The sequence below is a fragment of the Chelon labrosus genome (assembly GCF_963514085.1).
Source record: "Chelon labrosus genome assembly, chromosome: 18".
Lineage (NCBI taxonomy): Eukaryota > Metazoa > Chordata > Actinopteri > Mugiliformes > Mugilidae > Chelon > Chelon labrosus.
Window position 1 is genome coordinate 21,065,987 of NC_140351.1, and position 23,030 is coordinate 21,089,016.

The 23,030-nt window shown below is 43.5% G+C and overlaps 1 protein-coding gene across 6 annotated transcripts in view; it reads right to left on the bottom strand.

Moving 5' to 3' along the window:
• sulf1 (sulfatase 1) overlaps window positions 1-23,030 on the bottom strand; it is a 33,631-nt gene that overhangs the window by 8,650 nt on the left and 1,951 nt on the right. For all 6 annotated transcript variants that reach the window (XR_014699582.1, XM_084566064.1, XM_084566063.1 and 3 more), the window contains exons 2-10: window positions 11,452-11,731; window positions 10,701-10,940; window positions 9,949-10,100; window positions 7,302-7,471; window positions 4,656-4,806; window positions 4,389-4,564; window positions 4,094-4,222; window positions 3,472-3,528; window positions 1,199-1,325 (exon numbers count right to left, since the gene is read on the bottom strand). Coding sequence is in view for 5 of the 6 variants with exons in the window: in XM_084566064.1 (XP_084422190.1) it covers window positions 1,199-1,325; window positions 3,472-3,528; window positions 4,094-4,222; window positions 4,389-4,564; window positions 4,656-4,806; window positions 7,302-7,471; window positions 9,949-10,100; window positions 10,701-10,940; window positions 11,452-11,626 (1,377 nt within the window). In the remaining variant the exon portion in view is untranslated. The remainder of the gene's footprint in view (window positions 1-1,198; window positions 1,326-3,471; window positions 3,529-4,093; window positions 4,223-4,388; window positions 4,565-4,655; window positions 4,807-7,301; window positions 7,472-9,948; window positions 10,101-10,700; window positions 10,941-11,451; window positions 11,732-23,030) is intronic.

A 23,030-nucleotide genomic window follows, 5' to 3' on the forward strand; every position in this document is an offset into this window, starting at 1 on the left:
AGTGGTGAGTGTGGGAACGAGGGTCCAAACAAAGGGCCATAAGGCAGATCAGGTTTCTTTTGGAGGAGATTACAAGCCCAGCAGAGCTGTTTTATCAGCATTTGACAAGACGCAAGGGAGAGAGAGATGTATTGTCACTGGAGGATGAAAACAATCTCTCTTTCTTTATTCTTCTCCCTCGCCTGTCCTCCTGCGACTGCTTGAACGCTGTAACAGTACCATTACAGCAGCAGGACAGCAGAAATGGATGGAGAACAAAGGAGGAGGGGAGTTCGTTACCAGAATGATTTGCTGCCTGAGAGTCAGTGACTGCAAGAAACATGTCACGGCTTTCAACAAATGTCATTTTATAGCCATCTGTGTTTGCAATTAAAGATTTACTCCGCGGGATGCTTCATGTTGTTTTTTCTTAGTTGGGTGCAGAAAGGATGATCATGCAAGCTCAAACACAACTGGTAAACACTGTTAGTAACAGTGTCATGAATCACTAAAACATACAGTATCAATTTATACCCTTTTGATTCTTTTAGGAACACTTCACTGCTTTTTTGTTGTGACCATGTTAAATCTCACCAGAGAGACCAAATCACATCATGTAGGCATTATGAAGCACACTATAAATGATGATTACACTGGCTAGAAAGCACATCTACACATTGTCGTGCACTTTTTGCAGGTGCACACACACAAACCCACACTTTCCCTTGCATTACCCTGTCCCCTTCTGAGCTCCACCAAAATTGCTCCATTGCTGTCTTTAATAACTGATTGTTACATACACACATTTATGTGGTCATAAAATGGATCTGGTTTGCATTAGACAGCCCCTTAGAAACCCTGCGCGTCATTTAACACTACCTGAAACTTGTAATAATTTGTATTGTTCTGGCCAGCCTGCTCCAAGGCCACATACTGTACCATTTGGCAGTTGGTCTGCCAGAAAATTAATGGGCACAGATGAAAGGGAAGTACCAACAAATGAACGCACCACAAACCGGCGCGAAAGGGTCCAATTATAAACCAAATGATATGCTGCAAGTGGCTAATTCACTTGTGGCTATGCAGAATAGTCCAAGAGGCAGCATGGAGGCCACTTCTGGAGTAGTATTCTTTATTGTTATTGCTGGAGGAGAATATCAACTCATTTCTGTCGACAAACATTCAGAGAAAGAACTTGTCACTTGAGCATTTCTTTTACCTGTCCAGGCTGCTCGCACGGTGTCTGGAATTCAGCCTGCTGGCAAGTTTCTCTGACTTTCTTGTACTTGGGAAGGCTGTTGGTGTGCTGAGTGCTCACTGAGTCGTCCTTCTTTCTCAGGATCTTTCTGCAACAATGAGAGCAAAGGGAAGAGGAAATCTGTATCAAGCAACTGACTTATTCAGGGTGTGAATGTGTGATTAAAATGAGCAACATAACATTTATATTCGCTCCAAGAGTGTTTCCTGTTTTCACTTTCTGTCATGGGCAGCCTTGCGTGTTTCATGGTCATGGCCAGCGAATGAATAAGTTATGTAGTGTCTGTATGTGCCAGAGGGTCTGGGCATGGAGCTCGACTCAGCCTCACACCAGTGCTCAGCTCAGCTCCGAGCCAAGCTGTTTGACCTCAGCTTGGCGTCAAGTTCAACTGTCCTGCCCCCTTCTCCACTGCCACCACCACAAACACGGGCTGAGTCTATGCTATGGCCATGCCAACCTCTCTTTCCCCTCCTCTATCCTCAGCTCACTGCCAAAACGCCCTGGCCGTCGCAGTGCACAGACAGAATGACAACGACGACAAGAAGGCATACAACAACCTGTCCCCTTTAAAGAGTAGGGTCGCTGCCTTGTCTGATACTTTGTTGCACTCTGCTCCAGGGGAAACAGCCAACGCTCACACACTGGCTTGGCTGTTGTCTCTTGACTTTAGCCAAGGGTGATTAAAGCACTAACAGTTGTTGATGTCACTCCCTGAGGCCAACATTACGTAGATTAGATTAGATTCTCAAACAACATACTCAGTCCCAGCTGTCTTCAGCATTTCACAGGCTTTGAGGTGGTACTGTAAGATCATGTTAAAATGTGTATTCACAGAGCATATCACATGACCAGTGAGAGAACTGTACAAAAAAAACATTAGCTACTGTGTGTGTGTGCTGTAACATCTGCGTCTGAGAAACAGAGTGAGGTTCATGGAGGCTAATCTCAGCATTTAGAGACAAGTGGACCAGTAGACAGCCTTTACAAACAGTTTGGATAAATGGAGGAAGAGATTAAAAGAGTTAAAGCCCCTCCAGATTAAAGGTCATTCTCTGTTCATTTCATACACAGCATGTCCATAGGCCAGCTAGTTGTTCGGTGGTCACAAAAACATATGCCAGCCGGAGATTGATGCGCCTGTGCAGCAGCAGAAGAGCTAACTCGAGCTTCCGTTCTACTCTTGAATACGTGTCTGCAGAAGTTGATACAGTTGCTGGCAAGTGAGTAAATTAGTGGAAAAGAGATAGGAGATCTAAGCTAGTGATTTAGAAAATGATAGAGGGAAAAAAGTAGATGTATGGAAGAGCGTGGCATGCTGTAATATACATTATAACTATGAAAAGTTCATACCAGTGCCCTTATACATTTCTTTTCTTACTGTTTGAACCTTTTTTTAGGTACCCGTATCTTATAAAAACAAGGCTGATGGCATTATTTCTCTCCGTTAGTAGTCATGTTTCTGTCAGTATGCCCTTGGCAAATAGAAGGTGTAATTTTCTGCAACATATATCTCACAGCAGAGGCGAGATTAAATACAGAAGTGACAGGTTTTGTTAAAGAAAACACATACTGTATGCAATGGCGTGCAGTACAAAGACAACAGTCTTGGGGAAACAGTCAAGCGTCTGCTGCAGCGTGGCTGCTGCATTCCACACTGAGGGAAGCCGGTGACATGTCCTGTGAGTGGATTGAGTGTGAGCCTTCCAGCCATTCCTCAGGTAACATCATCCCGAGTCTGGCTGGCCTTTGTTTGTTTTGCCCTGCCATGTTACTGAAATGAATCTTCCTTCTGTCTCCACCAGCGCACAAACTGCAGGCTAAGTCAAGTTTAGGGCCACAATCATGTGCTCTATTTATGCAAAGCACCCATGAAAGGAAACAGACTCTGCTTGTTTTTCGTGTGAATGATCAAATGACATGGTCACACATGCGTTAGCGCCCCTTGCGTGAACTGTCATCATTTGCCAGACGTTTATATCTTTACCAAACAACTTTGAATATTTCAATCTGCTTCACCATCCCTGCCTCCCAAGCCGAGTGCGGTCAGGAAATGTCTGTCAGATAACAAATAACTGGGAAAAGCAGCTGTGTTGCTTTGAATAGGGAACATAAATTTGGCCTTGGACATTTCGGGTTCATTTGAATGTCTTTGTCAGGTTTATGTGACACACAATGCTCTGCAATGACATGGATGTGCCTGTGGTGTGGAAAGGGAAGAAAGAAATCCAGTTTACCCTCGCTCCACCAGGAATGTATCTCTCCAGACTTTGGGTTTCCGGTTGGGCTTGAATCTGGGAAAACAAAACGAACAAAGTTTATAGAATTCATATGGCCTTTGCACTCCCCATGAGTGTCAGACACGAAGCTAGCCAACATTATGAAAGTTGATCACAGCAAGCTCAAGACCTTGTGGCTTGAGGGGAATGGTGTAAATGCTTTTTGAGGATTAAACAGATTATCCCAGTTCTCTCTGTTTCTCTGGAAACATTTTTTTGTGCCGATGTACTAACACCACATGCTTTGTAAAGAGCAATAATTTTACATTCATATTGTACACCGTCATAGAGTGGGTTTGGTAGATTAACAAATGATTGAGATTACAAACAATTTGTAAGGGAAACTTCATAAAGAGGAACTTAAGTGACTCTCAGCCAAACTCCCACAGCCAAAGAATATGAGCCAAACTGCTCTGAACCCATTTTCTGCACAGCTGGAGCAAAAGCAATCATTTTGGCTATGGAAATTTGCATTTGTTCAATAACAGCCAGTGAACACCACTTTTACACATATCATGCACACTGTGCAATTACTGTACATAATACCCATTACGGCATGCCATGATGGATCCATACAAACCTATTTCCAGTCCGTTCCTGTTCCAGCAGCTTAAGGATAGACTTTCCATCCATGTCTGGAGGGGTGTCTAGTCCAGCAATGTGGAGAATCGTGGGAGCGAGGTCAATGTTCAGCACCAGATGAGGGTTTCTAAAGAAGCACATGCATATACAGTTTACTTAATATTCTATTTTATACTGAGTGATGTTCAGCAATTAAACCATGGGACCTCAACAACTGAGTATTCACTTTAAGGGACAGTGTGTTTTTCACATTTAACAAAGTAGAATGGCCAAATGGTTTAGTTGTTACTTACACTGCCCCTGGCTCCACATTGGGTCCTCTCAGGAAGAACGGTACACGAATATCAAAATCATAAGGCATGGACTTTCCCTTGACTAAACCAAACTGACCGATGTGGTAGCCATGGTCAGCTGTATAGATGATGTAAGTGTTGTCCAGCTCTCCAGTCTCCTCTAGCATGTCATAAACCTGCATAATATAAGAAACAGTGGCATTAAATATAGTAGTGGACTATACAAGTACTTAGAGTAACTATAAATCCACTAATATTTACACTTACCTTCTGCACCGAGTCATCCACAGACATAAGTGTCTGCAGCCGTTTCCTATGCAGGAAGTTAGTGAACTCCATATGTATTGGTCTCATGGGACCTGTGTACTGCATGATCCAATGTTTGTCCATATTTGGAGCATAGTTGTAGCTCGGGGTTCTGGGAGGGCACAAAGAAAAGAGGAATGAGACATGAATGTCTGCATTTAGGACTAATAGATCATACATCTACACTGTGCTCCTCATGAACTCGCACAGAGGTAAGTAAAATCTTTCTGGACATATGTCTAAATGTGAGTTATCATAGCACATAACAGGGAGCACATTTAAGATGCCAACAAACACCTGTCTGCTACTTTTCGCAAACTGCTGCTCGGTAACAGGTGCCACAGTTGTCCACTGTGTTTGACACGCATCAATAGCCACTCTGTTTGTTGACGGAAATGTCTTAATACATTGCAGCCAGCACCTTCGCTGTTTTTCCACACCTCTCTCCGACCATCTCTCCCCTCACACAGAGACGAGAGTCTCCTTGCTCCACTGCGCTCTTGGCACAGACAAGTAATTTGAGGGTTGGCACATGCTTAAGAAAATAATAGGCCCCAAAGTAAAGCTTGCAACAACTTCTGGACCAAAAACTCAATAAGTCATGGTCATTTGAAATGGGGTAGGGAGGTGGGGGGAGGTTAACAAGAGTAGATAAACAGACAGCAAGAGTGAGGAAGGAGGAATCATGTTTGTGGAGTTATAGCTGAGAGAAGCTTTTTACCTGTTGTGATATGAGTTGTAAATAAGAGCGATATGAGATGTGCAATTATATTGTCACTCGTTAAGCAAACTATATATGAACAGGCTGCACCCTTGAATAAGCAGCTTCAAGTATCCACATTTAGATACTTAATGAAGATCTGCTATAAGAGCTGCTTTACTCTCACTGACTGAGCTGCCTTCTGCCCTCGTCTCCTCAGGCCTGCTTTGTGAGAAGGGTGAACTCTTCACCCACTTAGCAGGCGGTCTAATAAGCCCCACAAAGGGACCTGTCTCTGGGCAATGGGCCACCAAGGTATGGGGCCCCGAGCACCAGGGAACCAGGAATGTAGAGGTCAGTGGAATGAAGCCAGTCCATAGGGGAGGTCACACCTGCCACCTGTCACTAACAGGTTTGTCTTTTTTATTTTTTGTATTAACCCTGGATTACAGCAGTACGCCGTTCACCCCAGAATGTCTTCTGACCTTGCAAAACTTGACATAGACACATCCCACACGAAGATTAGAGACTCTCCCTGAAGCAACTTGTTAAACTATGACCAGAATAACTTCCATCACTTCCTCCTACGGAGAGACACGCCACTGAGAAACCACACCAAACCTGCAGTGTTTAAAATTGTTCAGGAGCTTCGCTTACATCTAAGAAACGGGCCAAAAACACCTTCAGTGAGGAATGTTAATGACATTAACATCAAACCCTCCCCTGCTATTGCTGCTGTCAAAAGTACAGACGCTTATTTTGATTTATTAGGCGGCTCCTCCTTCACTGCCACGCAGTCTCTTCCCACCTCAGCGCATTACATGTTATGTATATAGCATCTGCTGCAAAGACGAAAAGTGCCCCGAGTTGAAATTGCAGAGAACCTCTTCAAAAAATGTTTTGCCCAAATCTATTGAAAGTGTAGAGTCAACAAACACCCACCCATGCCAACCACCCGTGCTCTCCGTAGTAACCGTACCACTTATTCTGAAAGCCCTGCACCTACACACAATCACCCGGGCAACCTCTTTAGTCACCCGTGGGCCCCAGCTCCACCTCCTTCACCCGGAGGCTCCAGCTAAAAATAAATTAATAATGCCACAAAGGGTGTTCCAAAGCACACAATGCATTCCTCTTGTCCCAGGAGCCGCAGGGAGAAACTACTGATTGATATGGACAGGGTCAGGAAGTCCTTTGCGAATTACACAGAAGGGGAGGAAGGGGTGAGCTGAGCGGGCTAGGATGAGAAAACAAGACGACACTGGGAGCCACAGAGGGAGAAATAAATAGAGTGACAGAAACAGAGATTTACAGAGAGAAGGGAATGTTAAGTGGGACAGAAAGTGAGAGGATAGAACTCTGAAAGTGCTGGAAAACAGGGAGAAAGAAGAATACTGAGCTTAAATGGAAGAGGTGCAGCCTTGAACCTTGCATCTAATTTTCAAAACACCATGTCTCGTGCACCCTGGGAGCCTGCTGGAGGGCCCACCACAAGATGGCAGGGCATAGTGCCAGTGGAATGACCCAGAGTATAGTAGCACTGCTTCAACTCAGTGATGAGAGTTGTGGGAGGGCAATATGTGCTTGGCATGAGTACAGAGCTCCATTTAAAAAAAGCCATCCCTGATCTTCTCTATGGTATGTGCACCAGCTATTTATGGTGGATAAATCATTTCAATTTCACGCAAGCTTCTAAGCAACCTGTCATCTGCAGAGACTGTGGAGTTTGCGTACTGTAATAATGTTACGTACTCCAAATCAAGCTGGATGTTAATGAGAAAAATCTGCCTCTAAATATGGGCCAGCATTAATTTTACATTATTTTAATGGGCTTAAAGTCTTTGCGGTAGCCTGATGAGTGTGTATGTTTGAGCGTGCATGTTGATGTGAGTCTGAGTATAACTTACATGTGCTGTGAGGCATTAGGAAAGTGCTCAGCATACTGCGGAGCCGAGTCTTCTGGGCCATGAGGAGCAGCGTGGCTGATGACCATCATCACGGGTCGGTGAGGGTACACCTTCTTGGACATGCGGAAAAAGTTGGTGCTGTCGTTGGTGATCAGGTCGGTGAAATAGTCCTGTGAAAACGAGCAAAAGGAGTGGCATTATTAAGTGCTACAGGACTTGGAATTGAGAGAAAAATGCTGAACAGCACAAGCTTTGATAAAAACTTGTTCGCAGTCCAGTCACCTTGACATTTTGCTTTCCTTCGTCCAGTCACATTCAAATAAATTGAGAGAGGCCAGTGGGGATATGAAGTGGGGCCATTGAGTGCACTACAGTACCAATCTGTCGAGTCAACAGCTGGCAGTTTGCCTGTGTGTGTGTGTGTGTGTGTACAGTGTATGAACTGTAGCCTCATCAGTGAATCTCTGCACTATTAAATGTGACACCACTTGATGGTGAGAGGAGCCTGGCATTCTCAATTGGTATGTTGTTATGACAACACCCTCTACTCCTTCCTCTCTATCCATTCTGTTTCTGCTACTTACCTGTATTTATTCCATCCATTTTCTATTAACATGTACCCTTTTCCTCTTTCTTACAGATTCACTCCCAGAGAAACATAGAACAGGGATTGAAAGTAACATACTTAAGGCAGTTCTAGGGAAATGAGCTCAATTGGGTGATGACACACACATTCTAAACACAAATTTAGTGGCATGGGCAAAGAGAGGCTAACTCAATGAATGAAACTGTACCCTCTTCTAAAGAGCATAAGCTCTTTATAGGAAATATTAAATTGTCACAACAAACAAATCATAGGTGTGACATATTTTCTAAACCTTTCTTCCAGGTGTGGTAGAGTCTGTTATTATTTCTTCTTAAATTGTACGCTGGGTCACACCCTATGCTAAAATCACAATAGCATTTGCCAACTTTCCAAAAGTAGATAAACCCTTTTACCTGCCGTTCTGGCATGCCGCTGTCGTTGCCTGGCACAGAACAAATGAAAGGGAGTGCCAGGGTGAGAATCAAAGGGTAAAGGGTGATTTCCCTGACATGTCAGAAGTGGGTTTGGCTGATTCACCCTGTCTCTATTAATAGGCTTTACAGGCAGGCTGGCTTTAATGGCCTGGCAGCTGCACATGCCCATGGACGCTGATGATTACGTGCACATGGCAAAAAGCTGCCATGTACTTCCTGTTGCCAGCTCCCATAATCTGAGCCACTGCTGCAAAGGGCTCTGGCAGGTCAAAAGGAAGTGACAGTGTTATGGGGAATGCCTGGCCAACAGCTATAAAATAGCCAGGGAGGTGAAGAGTATCACTTCTCCCTTTTGGAGCTGATAGTAGTGAGTGGCAGTCACATAATGGGAATTCATTAGCACACAGTTTAATTTGCAAAAGATATTCATGTATCTAACCTTTGACTCTCACATTTTAGGTTTTGTAAAAAGATGCAGGGCGGTCAATGCGCTGATGGCAACATATCACAATTGACTATTTAACTAGGCTGCATTCATGGTAATTGTGCTACAATAACAGAAATTTAATAGAATAGGCATATAGATCATAATCTCAAACTGAACCTCACACAGAAAGACAAAATCCTTGACCTCAATGAACCTGACTTCCCACAGATGGAAAATCAGATGGGACTTAATTGAATGAAATCAGAGGGCATGTGCCTCATTTAATGATAATCATTTGGTGTGCCAGCTGCACTCTGTGTTAAATATGACCTTCTCACCCTGTGTGAATCTAAAAAGAGTTGTGGTTGTTCTAGTGGTAGCAGGCTGACGGATTTTGGCAGTAAACAGCAAATATTGTGTCCATTTGGTTTTAAACCACAATCTGCTGCCCAAGTCCATGTCATGTAAACACCTTGGCCTCAGCTTGTGGGTAATTTTACACCTCAGTCCAAGTTAGCAGAGGAATAGCAGTCAAAACATTTGTTTGCCCATCTTTTGGGCCAGTCCTCCTCGTGGATTTCTTGTGTACCCAGGACTGTGCAACCTGGGAAGATATTGGCATGGAGCCGCGAAAACAAACCGACAGCTCTTACGAAAACATTTGGGGAAGATTGATGACCGATGCCATCCAGAGCCACAAACAGACGGTGTAACCACAGTGTTCCTCTCAAGAGGCTGACAGTGGTAAAGTGAAATTTCCCCTCCTGCTTTATTGGGATATTACAGCACAGAACACCTTTCTGCAAAACTTCATATTGAGACACAAACAAAAGGAAAAAGGCAGATAGAGTGGGAGACAAAAACAAGTGGAGGGTGGTATTTATCCCAAGTACTGTTCTCATAAACATGCATTGATTTTACAGTGTCTAAATATTGAGCGGTGGTGTGTCATAATGAAGGGATGCTGCAGAAGAAGGAGACGCCACCTCAGCTCAGCTCAGCTCATTCCCTTTAATTCTCTAGACAGAATTCCTGCCAGCCTGGATCACAACACAGTGATAAGTGAAGTGCTTGACTGTCTGTATTTATAAGCAACTAGAACCTGCAATTTGTCAGCCAAAGTCTTTATATTAAGTCATAAAAGCAAAACAAATTAGTGATTGAGTTAATGTTCCCTTTTATTTACGAAAGAGTACATACCTTGGCATAATCAGCACCATGTTTCTCCTTGTAACCATTCCGACAGACAGTGTAATTATAGAAGCGGGAATTTTTGATCAATCCAACCCATTCACGCCACCCAGGTGGGATATAGCTGCCATTGTACTCATTGAGGTACTTGCCGAAGAAGGCTGTAGGAGAGAGAGACAAGGTATGGTTACTTTTTTTCCCCTTTGTTTCCTTAAGGCTGTGTCTGAGTCATAATTGTCTACGTGACCTTATCTGTGCCTGTGTATGTAACGCTTAACTTTTTTTGCCCTCTTTTTTTTCCCCTGGCTTCACTGACAGCATTCTCGGATAGGCTGGGCAGAGAGCCAGTCTGTTCCAGAGAAGGCTAATTGCAGGCTAACGCATCAGCTCGAAAAACCACAGGCCGTGCTGCAACCCACAGGACCCCACCGAGCTGCCCAGTCCAACGCCTGCCCATCACTCACACAGACACTGTCTGATGAGACGCGACAGCGAGCTGGCACGCTCAATGTGTTTGCATTTTTCACAGCAGACAGCCAGGCAGGCAGCAAGAGGAGTTGTGGAGACTAGCTTACTGTGAAGAATTAGCATTGGCTAACATGGGAATACAGATGCCAGAAGCATGGGTATTGATTAACAGTATCTGAATCAGAAGTGACACATTATCACTATCAAAACTGCCACTTTATCTTAAAATAAGACCACTACAGCAAGAACATCCAGTATGCAAATTGTTTGTGTGTGCATTTGTCTTCACCAACCTGTCCTGTAGCCGGTGTTGTTGAGGTAGACAGCAAATGACCGTGGCTCATGCTGAGCTTGCCAAGAAGGGGAGGAACAGTTCTCATTGTTGGTGTATGTGTTGTGGTTGTGGACATACTTCCCCGTCAACATGGAAGATCGTGATGGGCAGCACATGGGTGTAGTGACAAAGGCATTGGTGAAACTAGTGCCACCGTCTTCCATGATCTTACGCGTTTTATTCATCACTTGTAGAGAACCTGGAGGACAAGGTGATGTGATCAGGGTTGTACAGTTATACATGCTCTGTTAACAATCTAAAAGAACAGTGGTAATACACACATTCATGATAAATACTGCTTTTTCAAAATGACATCTGACCAAATTACTTTTTTCCAACAAAGAAAATTATATGTACTTAATTCTATATTTATAAACCCAATTTAGTCTGTTTATATTACTTCATAATATTTTCTGATTCAATTTTCTAAGAGGCAAAATCATTATAATTCAGCATTTGATCGACCAGATGGCCATTCTGGCCTGGCTTATGGCCTCTGTTTAATATTTAATGCGTGGAGGAAGACCGCATAAATCATGATGAAATAGCCACAAAGACAAAGAAACTGATTAAGGCAGCGTGGAGAGGAAGCTTGAGGGGGGAAAAAAAATGAAATAAACCATATAGTAAGAATTTGTTAAGAAGGAAACAAATTAGACAAATGAAAAGTAAATAAATTCCAGGAAGACCAGAAAGTTTGCCAGCCTTACCTAACTCAACATCCTGATCGTCAGTCATGATGAGGATGATGTTGGGACGGATGTTTCTGCGGTCTCTCTGGATGCGACCCCTCAGCCCCTGAGCCCTGGTGGTGGTGAAAGCCCAGCTCCCCGGAGTCCAGTCCAGAGACAGCAGCACCAGGCAGGACAGCCAGTGAACCAGCATGGTGTCTGATACAACAGGCCACAGGATGGGTAGACGGGAGGATTATGAGGACCTGCCAGGCCACTCACTCACTCACGCCTGTGCAGCTCTCACAGCCGTGGTTGACTGTGAGGAAAAAACACATGGCGACGTTACAAGAAAAGTGAAATTAAGTGGCCAGTATTGAAGTAGTAGAACAGAGAATTGCATTATACCTCCAGAAAGAGAAAATCCCTGTAGGGAGATTTAAGCACATTTACTTCTGATAAATTGTGAGCATCTGGTTGCAAATCATATTCAAACACAACAGTTTATCCATAAACAGAAGAGCCAAAAATGATTCTTCAGAACTTTAGCCCTTGATGGTCAACCAAGGAAAACTTACCCAACAGTTCCAACCTATGATTTGTGCTGACTGAACCTCCATTAATACTTAAAATGAAATCCCTCAACATCAACTTTCCTGACACACCTCTAGACCACAGTGACTCATTAAAACAATAACAAATGAGCATTTTAGATGTAGAAACACAGATCTCACCTCAGAGAATCCCATGCGTCCCATTTTTTCCCTCATAATATCCTCTCTGTTGTGTTTCCTACTCTCCTTCTGTGTCAGAAAACACACTCATTTCTACCGGAGAGCTGTTGTTCACCACACTATGCCGAGCCATTGGCTGCTCAAACTCAAACACCCACAGCCACTCGACTGTGCGAGCCAATCGTGGCCCACCTTCCACCTGTCACTCAAAAGTCACCCCCTGGTGAGTCAAGCATGACAGAGGGCTGTTGTGAGGGGGTGGGGGTGGGGGGGGTATAGGGGCACTGGAGGCGGAGAGGGTTCCGCTACGTTAACCCCAGTGCCACTGTCGCCAATCACAGATTACCACAGAGTCTCTGCAACACTGTGCAGCCTTTTCCACTTACAATGTCATGGATGTTCATTAAAATCCCATTTATCCTTTTGACTAAATCTCAGACACCAGTGTGGCATTTATACCAACACGAGAATATAGATATTTGAGTAAGTTAGTCCTCACTGTAAAACCAACGGCATCAGGCTGATGTTAAGAGATTCTAAATCTTAATCCCTTCTGCCAGTGTATCATCAGAGGATATGTAATAACGATAATGAATGCAAACATCAATTTAATAAGTAGGTAACTTTCAGTAACAGTAAATTATGTGAAAGAATGGCTCGTGGCTGTAAGAGGAAGCATGGCGCTGCAATAATGAGTGCTCCATCACTGCCTGTGAAAAAGTGCCTTATGGGCAGCAGTCCCACTGAGTGGCACCATACTGCTCCCTATTCTGAGTTAATGGCCTGAAAACAAATGGCAGGTCTGTGACACCTGAGCCTGGCCAAACCCCACTGGGTGGCTCCGCCCTTACCCTCCTTTCCACAAAGGGCCCATCCAAATCAGTAAACAGTAACATCTCTAAATTAACATAAATGATCTGACACATAAAGGGAGGCAGTGTGAATAAGTGTATTAAAACTGTTAATGTTTGAAATGTCAATCATTTGTAGTTTTGACAGTGTTTTGATCTATGGCTATGGATTTAATCTTTGTATGAACAGGAACTGCCCTCCAATTAACTTGTAATTATAGATAGTTTGATAGGAACGGATGGCAAGCGTGTGAACCAGGCATAACATTTGCTAAAGATTAGCCCGAACAAGCTGGTTGCTAATGTTTTTGTACAATTAGAACATGTGTGCAGGAAAGCCCGCATCAGCAAATTAAAACACTTCTTAGTGATGTATCAAACAGATGGCCTTCTGTTAGACTACACAAATTGTATTCGACATCTCCAAGCAACGTCCAATTGACCTCGCTCTACTACTGTTTATCTGCAGCACTCTCTCTCAGATGTTGGATGTGATGAGCAGAGCTTTAAGAGCACTTTGGTCTGTCCTGCCTTTTAGACAAGCAGCGTCCAGGCGAGCCAGCGAGCCCAGTCATCGTGACAGCCCTGTGCAAACATTGGCGCCGTTTGGACAAACACCCCTCCAGTGCAGGGTGGCAGAGTGCACAGAACCTCGCAGTGAATTACACACACAACACAAACTTCTGTACACACATCTGGTGACACTCAGAAACTCAAGAGATACTCACACACAAGCCTTTCACCCACAAAAAGACATTCTCCTGCTGTGTGGGTCCAATTGCTCCTACATAAATGGGAACGCTTCCCAGAAACAATAGACACAACCCATATCTAGACAAAACTCACGTCTCTATTTCTGTCAAGTTGTGGAAGATTTGAAATTGGTCGTAAACCAGTCGGCCAGCTAGTGTAATGTTAGCACCCAGCGCAAATTCAATTTTACATGCCAATGATTCCAAGCAATAGCCTCTTCTTGAGACTTAGAGAAAACAGACAAGAGGGTTCATTGTGGCGTCTCACACAAACCTTGCCGTGCTGATGTGGTAAGCGAAAGCGGAATCAATAGCTATTCTGTCTGAAACAACCGAGATTGCATTGCTAATAAAGTTCCACACAGAACAACCAATGACATAAGGGCTGCAGATACGCCCCTCCCTTTTTCTTTGGGCCACCGCTCATCCTAACTCAATTTCACCTGATCCACGTTCCTCTCTAGGTCGTCAGAAGTTCACTCACGAGCAAAAGGATTTCTAGCAGCTCTGTGTCTCGGGTCATTTGATAGCTATCCATCATCAAAGAAAGGAAAGTATTCATTATTATCACATCATCACTGCCTTGACTTCCTCACATTAAATTGACATATGGGACATAAAGCTGCTAGAGGAAATGACCAGCTAAGTGACAAGACCAGTGTGTGGAGATAAGCAGCTGCTGTTTCTAAAAGCAGAGAAGAAGTGATGACTGTATTAAGATCTATAGTACAAGGCATGTAGCACGTTTTATGTACGTGTGAGAAACAAGAGAGACTTTACTTGAATTGAATTCCCCTTAGGATATTTTGAGAATATTTCCTCCTTGCAGACTGTAGAAAACAGTCACGCACTAAAACATTCTTATTTGAATGTGCTTCTATCAGAACGGCCAAAAGTCGACCAGAGCAGTAACTTCTGCCTCAGGCAAGTCCAGGGAGGGTAATGAGTGCGCCATTAAAGGCAGATTTATGGTCCCACATTGGTATCTGTCTACACAGTTCTCCATCTGCGCAAAGTGAGGGATTATGGGAATTCAACCGAGGCTATGGAGATGCGCTTGTGTGCAGTCCTCCAACAAGTCAACGGCATGTTGCCCTTGGGTGATGCTCAAAAAAACTAGAATGGCCACATATTGAAACTCTATTTGGCTCAGTAGGACTCCACTACAGATAAGTTCTTTGTCCACACTTTTCTGCTTCAGGGGCAAAGAAATAAGACCATCGACAGCACCAACACGGACAAGAGTAGCCTTTTTTCTTTTCTTTTCTTTTCTTTTTTTTTACAATGACAGCAGATAGAAAATTAATTATGTTCTGGAGTAATCTTAATGGCACATACATGTTCTTTTTTTATATGTATGTTAAAAAATATATCAGCATCACATTTGAGAGTATTTAAATCGTCCAGTCTGGACATTTCAAATACTCTAAACATCTCTTGAATTACTACTGGTAGTCAGGAATAAGGGCAAAGGATAACTGGATTAAATCTTTTTTTCAAGCACAGTCACTTCTGAGTGTTTTGTTTTGTACACATGCTTAGCAAAGTGTTATCCATTGCTGGGTGTATTCAGTACTGACAGGCACTTCAGAAACTGTAAATACATAAAACAATGCGAGTGTATTTTCTGAAATCTGAAAGTTATTATACACTTGGCTTCCGAATCTCTTTTCTGTTATTGCCACTGCTCCTTACTTGCTTCCAGAGTTCAAATGCATGTTGACAATTTCACAAACCCCTTGAGAACAATGTGAGAATAATGTTTCATGTCATTTTTATAAACGCTTTATTCTGAATGAGTCATTTATTTATGTCATCTAGCGTGATCTAAGTAGAATAGGCTTCTTCTTTACATCTGCAGGACAGACAAGAGGTCTTTATTCCTGGACAGAGTCAGAGGACTAGGGAGCACATTGTTTCTCCTTCCTCATTGTTTTGGAGGATTAGCACTAATGACCCTTTAAATGAGCCCTTACTGTACTCATCATGGTTAAGCTGGGGGGGGGGGATATTGAGGATGGAGGGGAGGAAGGTAAAATGCCCAGGGGTTCAAAGGACTGAAACAAAAAGGCCACTATGGGATTTTCAGATACACAGCTGCCAGATACATAAAAGATGTGTAATTTTCAGATTAATGGCCATCAACACTAGGAGCTTTTAGCACACCTCAACACCCGACTAATCTTTACTTTCATGATAGTAACGTTTTTTCCAACTTTACTTGCAGAAAACAGCTCTTTCACTTACTTTCCTTTGGCACATGCAGCATTGCTCAGTAATTTGGTATGGCTACACAGACAGCTGCGCTTTGTGCACTGAGTCAAGCTGAACATAACAGAGTTGCTGCTTGTGTAGCCATGCAGGGCAGCCATATTTGGCTGGTTGGTAGTCGTGCCCTCCAGTTAGGGCCTCAAACCACACACTCTGCTGCGCTCTGACCCTCCTCTGACCCGAGTGGTGATACGGCTTTGATGGTGGCTTGTTTAACCTAACCTCAGCAACCTGAGGCTACCCACACACAGGGGTTAAGAGGGGAAGGTCTGAGGACTGGAAGGGGCTCAGTATAGAGGGATGAATGTAACAAACGTCTTGTAAAAATCTGGTTGTGATTGGACTGCATATTCATTTCAGAAATGGCAAATGGGCTGCATCTGGTCTAGGTTCTGTTCAGTCAGCGGTGGCAGACTATACATTTATCAGCTGCCACTGAAAAACTGCAAATGCACTGAGAAGGCACATAAAAGACTTCTCATGTAAAAACACGGAATGACGACTATGGATACATGTATCTCATAAAACAACATGTGTGTCCACCAACGTATGTCGGCTCACAGAACAGACTCCTGCTACAGTTAACATGGAGTATGGAGGTGAAGGGGTTCATTTTCCCAAAACAAGTTGCAAGTTAAACACAAACCAGATGCCATACTCCTCTAAAGTAAATCAGCCATTCATAAAAGGCCTTGCTATTAGGGACAATGGCCATTTCAAAGCACCTCAAATCCCCACTTATTCCTGTTCATTCTCTCTCGTGCTCCCTCTCTATTTGCCCAGTCCATCTCAACGGCAGCCAAGTCACAAAGAAACAATGGCAAAAAGAGGGGAATTAAAGTCTAATAGCATACTTTGAATTCTGTAGTCTGCATGACTAGAAATAACAGTAAAAGTCATTGAGACTCATTACTATGACAGAACCGTGGAAAGCAGGAAATAGAAGGGAATATATTACACATTAAGCTATGAACTGATTTGGCAAAGAATTCAGAAGAGATAAAGAGAGAACGTTTTGATTTCTGCTCCTGAGCAGTGAAGTTTGTCCTACCGGTCTGATTTCTCTCTCCCCATTTCAGAAGGGAAAAATGATTATGGCGAGGCTTTAGATTAATGCTGAGGTTTGTCCAAATATTTCTGTAATCCGAGGGAATTCAGCTGGTCTGCTGCCATGAAGACTGACGAGGGCCTTTTACACTGAGGAGGGCCTGTGTCAGGGCCCGGTCTGCCCGGCAGGCCAAGGGCATCACATTGTACCAACCAGCACCCTCCAGTCAGCCACACTGAGCTGACTGAAGGAGAGCTCTGTCCGGGTGCATTCACTTGGCTGTGGCTAGGCACTGGGAAAAGGCTCAAACCTTGGTGTTTTCAGGCTCTTAACTCCACTGATTTGTTTACCCAAAATGCCCAAATTAGTGTAAGATCTATGACAAAATTCCAGTGCGAAAACCAAGTGCAAGGCAGTGAAGAGAAATGACTGACTCTTTGTTGCAGCACATTTAAGGCTACACAACTCCCTACTTCCATATTTTTGTCTTATCAATGTTAAAACTACAAAACTTGTGTGTGGTGTGTTTGGGTTACAATGTGGCCCATGTTAATGAAGAAGAATGGCCTCAATTGAGTGAAATGTGAACCTGGCGTGAGAGCATTCATGGCTATTAGTTAAACCCCTCGTGTTTCTTTCAGACCTGGTAAGAGACCCTTTGTAGTGCCAAGGCTGCCAGGCCACCCCATCAATATTATGGATGCATCTTAGTGTATAATTAAATGAATCCTGTTTTAAAATACTTCAAAGTGGAAATGACTTGCGGGCCAGCAGGAATCCTGTTGGAAATCATAAGGAGGATTTGAGCACCCAGAGAGGGAAATGATTCAGAAATACACAAGGTCATTTCAGAAATGGAGACAGCTGTATTTGAGTATGGCTATATGCATGTGTGTTCCTGGTCTGAAGGTGGGGTGTGTTTAAGTGCTCATATGGTGAACTATGGACAACATTTGTTCAGTTCTACATATCTAAGAAAAAGACTTATGTTGGTAACGTTCACCATTTAAAATAAGAGAGCAAAAGTATTAATTGCATAAATAGGGAGGTGTTTTCTCTATCCCAAATTCATTCTGCAGAGTGACTTTGACCTCAAACATGCAGCCAGAACTACCTCCAGCAACAAGAACTGGGAGTCCTGCAACAGATGGCATGGCCTGCACAGAGCTTTGATATCATAATCAAGTCAGTCTTGGATTACATAAATAGAATGAAGACATTCAGTTTGCTTTTCAAGTGTGATTCAGTTTTAAAAGTGGAAAAGCACATTTACCATTCAATAGGGTGAGAAAAAGGGGGTAAAAGACATTGAATGAAAGGGAAACCAGTCCTCTGATTTATGGTGTGATATGAAAACATGGAATCACAATCAGAGATCTGCGGCCACCGTTATATGATACGAGCCTAAAGCGAGCGCTTTCTTGTTAAATCTATTCTAAGCCATGGATGGAAACTATTAGCGACAGACGACCTCAGATGAATAAAATACGACGCATTTATATTCCTCCAGCCACTCTCTTGTCAAAACCCACATTCCCATCAGAAACACTTTATCAGGCCACACGAGCTCCAGAGAAAGTCAAAGCGAGCAGAATGTATTGCTTGCTCACGGGTGGCTTTCTTGTCTCTTTGACGCGTCAAATATACCCCAGATAAATTATTCCTTTTTACCACAAAAGAGAGCTATGGCAAATTGCTTCAATGGGTTTCCACTGAGGTAATTGTCAAGAATAAAGAGTCTGACTTTTTTTTCCATGAAATCATCAACATGGTGGCACAGGGAGAAAGAAAGTAAGCGAGAGTCGGAGAGAGCAAATGCACCAAACGTGATGGATGTTTTTTTGCCTACTGATGTGAGAAGTGTGACTAGAATTCTTTTTCTTGTGTAACGTGGACATTGTCAAGGAAAAAAAATGACTTTTTGCAGCTGAGTTTGAGCTCACTTGGAACAATTTATTAAGGAAAAAAATTGGCTTCATTCTCAGTGTGCACTAGTTGCCTGAAAAGAAAACACTGTGATTAATGACCATACTGATGGACAATAGTTTTGTCCCTATTGCCACAAACCACTTGACAATATAGTTTAATTGTACAGACACGGTTCTATTTACTGGGGTTTAGAAGCAAAACGGGTATGATTGAATTAAATGTTAAGAAGCATTTAACATTTAATAAAACATGAGAAATAATCATTAATATAGGGGAAAAAAAAAAAAAAAGGGGACTGCTCAAGATTAGGTAGTAGCGGCTCAGTCAGCAAACTCCTGTTAAGTGCAGTGCTGCTGCTGCATGAAACTAAACACCCCTAAAATGTGGAGCATGTGTAGGCATATTCTCTGGGAACCGTAGACAAACATAGACCAAGAGAACCCGCCTGTGTGACCCTGAATGCCATAAACAAACTGTGACACACCAACATGATACCGCTCATAAAAATGTGTCCGTCTGTTTGCACCTGTGCCTGTTCAGCACTACCCTCTGTCCATGCCTATGGGCATGTATGTAGGAGTGCACATGGATATCATGAACTTTGTGTGTATGTACTAGTCTTTCACTCAAACAGTCAGAGAGCGAATCAGTCAGACTTGAACACAGACAGACACGTAACCTGTAATTTGTACACAAGGGAGCTCTCCTTTCCATTGCCTCTGGCTTAGTGTGTGGCTTTCCAAAGCATGCAGTAACGTCATTTGTAATTGAATTAACTTTGTCCTGCCTGGCTAAAACTCCTGATCTTAGTGCATCGTAAAATGTATAAAATATGATATCTACTGAAAGACTAATGAGCTCAGAAAGCATAAAACAGGAAGCTTACCCATCCAAATTCTTCCATTCCTTTAGATATGAGCCAGAGTTGAAGGAATGCAGTCAATACATCATCCCAACATGTTCAAGAGACACCAGCCGAACTCCAGCCAAGCTGAAGTTGCTGCGGGCAATTTAAGAAAGGCAAAGCGAAGATAATGTGTGTCATGCAATGCTAGCGCTGCTCGCTATAAACAAAGTTGTTGTTGAAACTCTTCAGATAGCCAGCCCTTCAGCAGCTTGCACAGCTAAGTCGGCCTGATTGAGTAAGGGCAAACAGGACTCGAGGCTACCGCCAGCACATGGCCAAGTCCGCACATAGGAGCACGTGAGCATGTACATACACACTGACGCACACAAGCAGAGGAGGGGAGCGCTGGCAGAGGCTGAATGTGTTTGCCCGCTCCAGGGGAGAAGGAAAGAAAGGGAGCAGAAGAGCTGAAACAAACGCATGCTGGCTTCTATTAGTCGAGCTGTGGAGCGGGATGGAGGGGTGAGGAAACATATTCATTCCTTGTGGCCCCTGAATCCATTCCCTCCCCTCCAACCCTCCCACCCCATTATCTCTATTCTGGAAAGGCGGTGGATGAAAGGGACAACCCCCCAGTGGCAGCACTTCTCCCTCCAAACTTACGCCGACGCATTCTGACGGCTGCTTAATTGTACGTGATACAGGCAGGGTCCTTTCTCTTTCAAATCTAAAACAGATTGCTTCTCCCTGGGGAGGGGATTATTGGACAAGAGGGATGACAAAGCAGGGACAGTCCTGCCCTCTAGGAGGTGAGGGACGGAGGGGGTAAGCTTGTGGATGGTGTGTGCGTGTGCATACATGGCTTTTGTATGTCTTTTGTACATGCCTGTGTCACAAGAAGATTATGTTTGCGTTCATGTGTTTCAAATGTGTGCACGTGTGGGTGACAACCAGGAACGTGTGCAGCCTCTGATCACGACAAGATCACGGGATCTTTCATCTCCATTCAAAACTCTTAACTTTCTTCCCCTCTTTATCACATGTTCACACCTCCCGTTCTCTCATCTTGGCTTCTTCTTTATCTTATCCCTCTTCAGCTTCCCCCTCACTGTCTCTCTTGACCCAGCTTTCGCTTTCTCCCTCTTAAGCCCATGCTGCATCAACGTGCAGTGACATAAAAGCTGCTCTGGAACTCAAAGAAAAGGGTGTTAAAATACTCTCTTTCTTTCTTTCACTCTGGCTTTACTCATTAATGTGCACTTTTAGCCACTACAAGCCACGTCTCCTCTTTAAGTATACATTCTCAGGCCGAAATTGCAAGGACCCGGTCAGGGGTCATTTCAGGCTTTTGTTTAGCTGAACCATTTACTGAACCTTTTGTTCACAAAACATATCTTTCATTTCCAAGTAGTCATCTGGGGCAGAAACAGACAAAAGGGAAGAAAGCCACAAAAAAACAGCAAAGCGTTGAATATATGTCTGGTTTGCTGCTCTTTTTTAGGTGTGCGTCGTACTAGATCAAAGGTAAGAGGATGAGGAATTCCCTCCAATGACGTGCTGAATGTAATGTTTGCATGCCCCGACCTTTCTCGCTCAAATGACAAGCTGAACAAACACTTGGGGGTGCTATTGTGAGCTCTAAATTACCCCAAAATAGATCCAAGTAGTGTGTGTCTGTGCGCATGCAGGTATGCATGACATATTTCCCTGAAGATGCAGTTTGTCCTCAAAAGTCAGGGGCAGTTTGCACTGCAAGGCTGTTTGGGCTGAGAGGATTGAAACTCCACTGCAGCGTTTGATCAGTAAGTTCAACAAAGGAACTGAGAAAGTGGCTGACTCATCTAAAGATAGCCTTCCTAGATCCCACATAAATAAAAGCATGCCAAATGCTCACTGTTCAAATACTGGTCATTTGCAGTGATAGGGCTGTGCAATCTACTGCAGTGTTACTATGCAATCAGGCTAGCATAAGGAACACTATCATTAAGCTGAAGAGATAAACAAGGAGAGGGTGGTTTAGGAAATCTTTTCTTAACACGCTCGCACACAAGAGAACACACACAAACTAGAGTTACATGGCATCACACTGTGTGTTTTCCAGAGAGAAAGAAGTGAAGAACTGAGTTTAATAATCAAGTTTAGTGATTAAGTTGGTCCACAGCAGAGTGCACTGGATCAACCTATCTTCGCAACTTTATTCTTTCGAGCAAATGCATAGCTCTCCGTTTCACGGCACCCGAGAGAACGCTACAATCAATTACAGAATTCAGAATGTCTCACTGTTGGGTCAAAGCCACGACTGCAACAAAAAGTTGAGGAAGTCAAATGCAGCATGATAACAGTCTGACTCAGCTGAAATGAAATTATGGAGCCGACTCGGAGACTGTAAGGGAAGAAACCGCAGAGTCTGTCGGAAATTGATTTAGAGTAAAGGGACAAAAAAGTGAAAAAGCTAAAATCCTGAGAACTCACCTGAGACCTATAGTCTTGTCTTTTCTCACACGGACACAGCAGCAGACGTTTTGAACAGTGTATCACCTTATGTTACATGGATCGGCAGACGCTTTTTTAAAAAGCGAAACAAAGCACATGAAGATTAAAATCGTGTTTCCTCTGTTTAATTTTTCACTTCTTGGATTAAAAAGCCTCTTGCGCCATGAATGCATGTGAACTGGTCATGAGACACCGAGATGGCATGTAGTGCCATGCACGTCAATGTCTGGGAAGCCTCCGATTCACTCTGGCTGGCATTTAAAAGATAAACACTTTTAGTACTGTCTGTACAAATAGTGAAAACCGCAGAAAATACCAGCTCTTCTTACTCCCTTACACTCAGTCATGCAGCATACCTATCAGGAGAACAAATGACTTCACTTAATTTCACGTGCACACACACACACACACACACGCACGCACGCACGCACGCACGTCCCAAAGTAGGTTCGAATGATGGCAAAGCTGCTACTAGAACAACGTTTGTCTTGGCAGGCGCTTACCCCCCAGAATCTAATTATTTGCAGCAGCTGCTCGCGCTCTTGTTTGTAGCACAGTGAAGCTAAAAAACAGTTTAAAAGGATTTCTCTTCTTCTCTGAGCTGGCAGGAAGCACTGTGTTTTAAAACACACCAAAGGCGCTTTGCCGTGCTCTGGGCAGGCTGATCAGAAACTGAATGTAAACACTGAATCA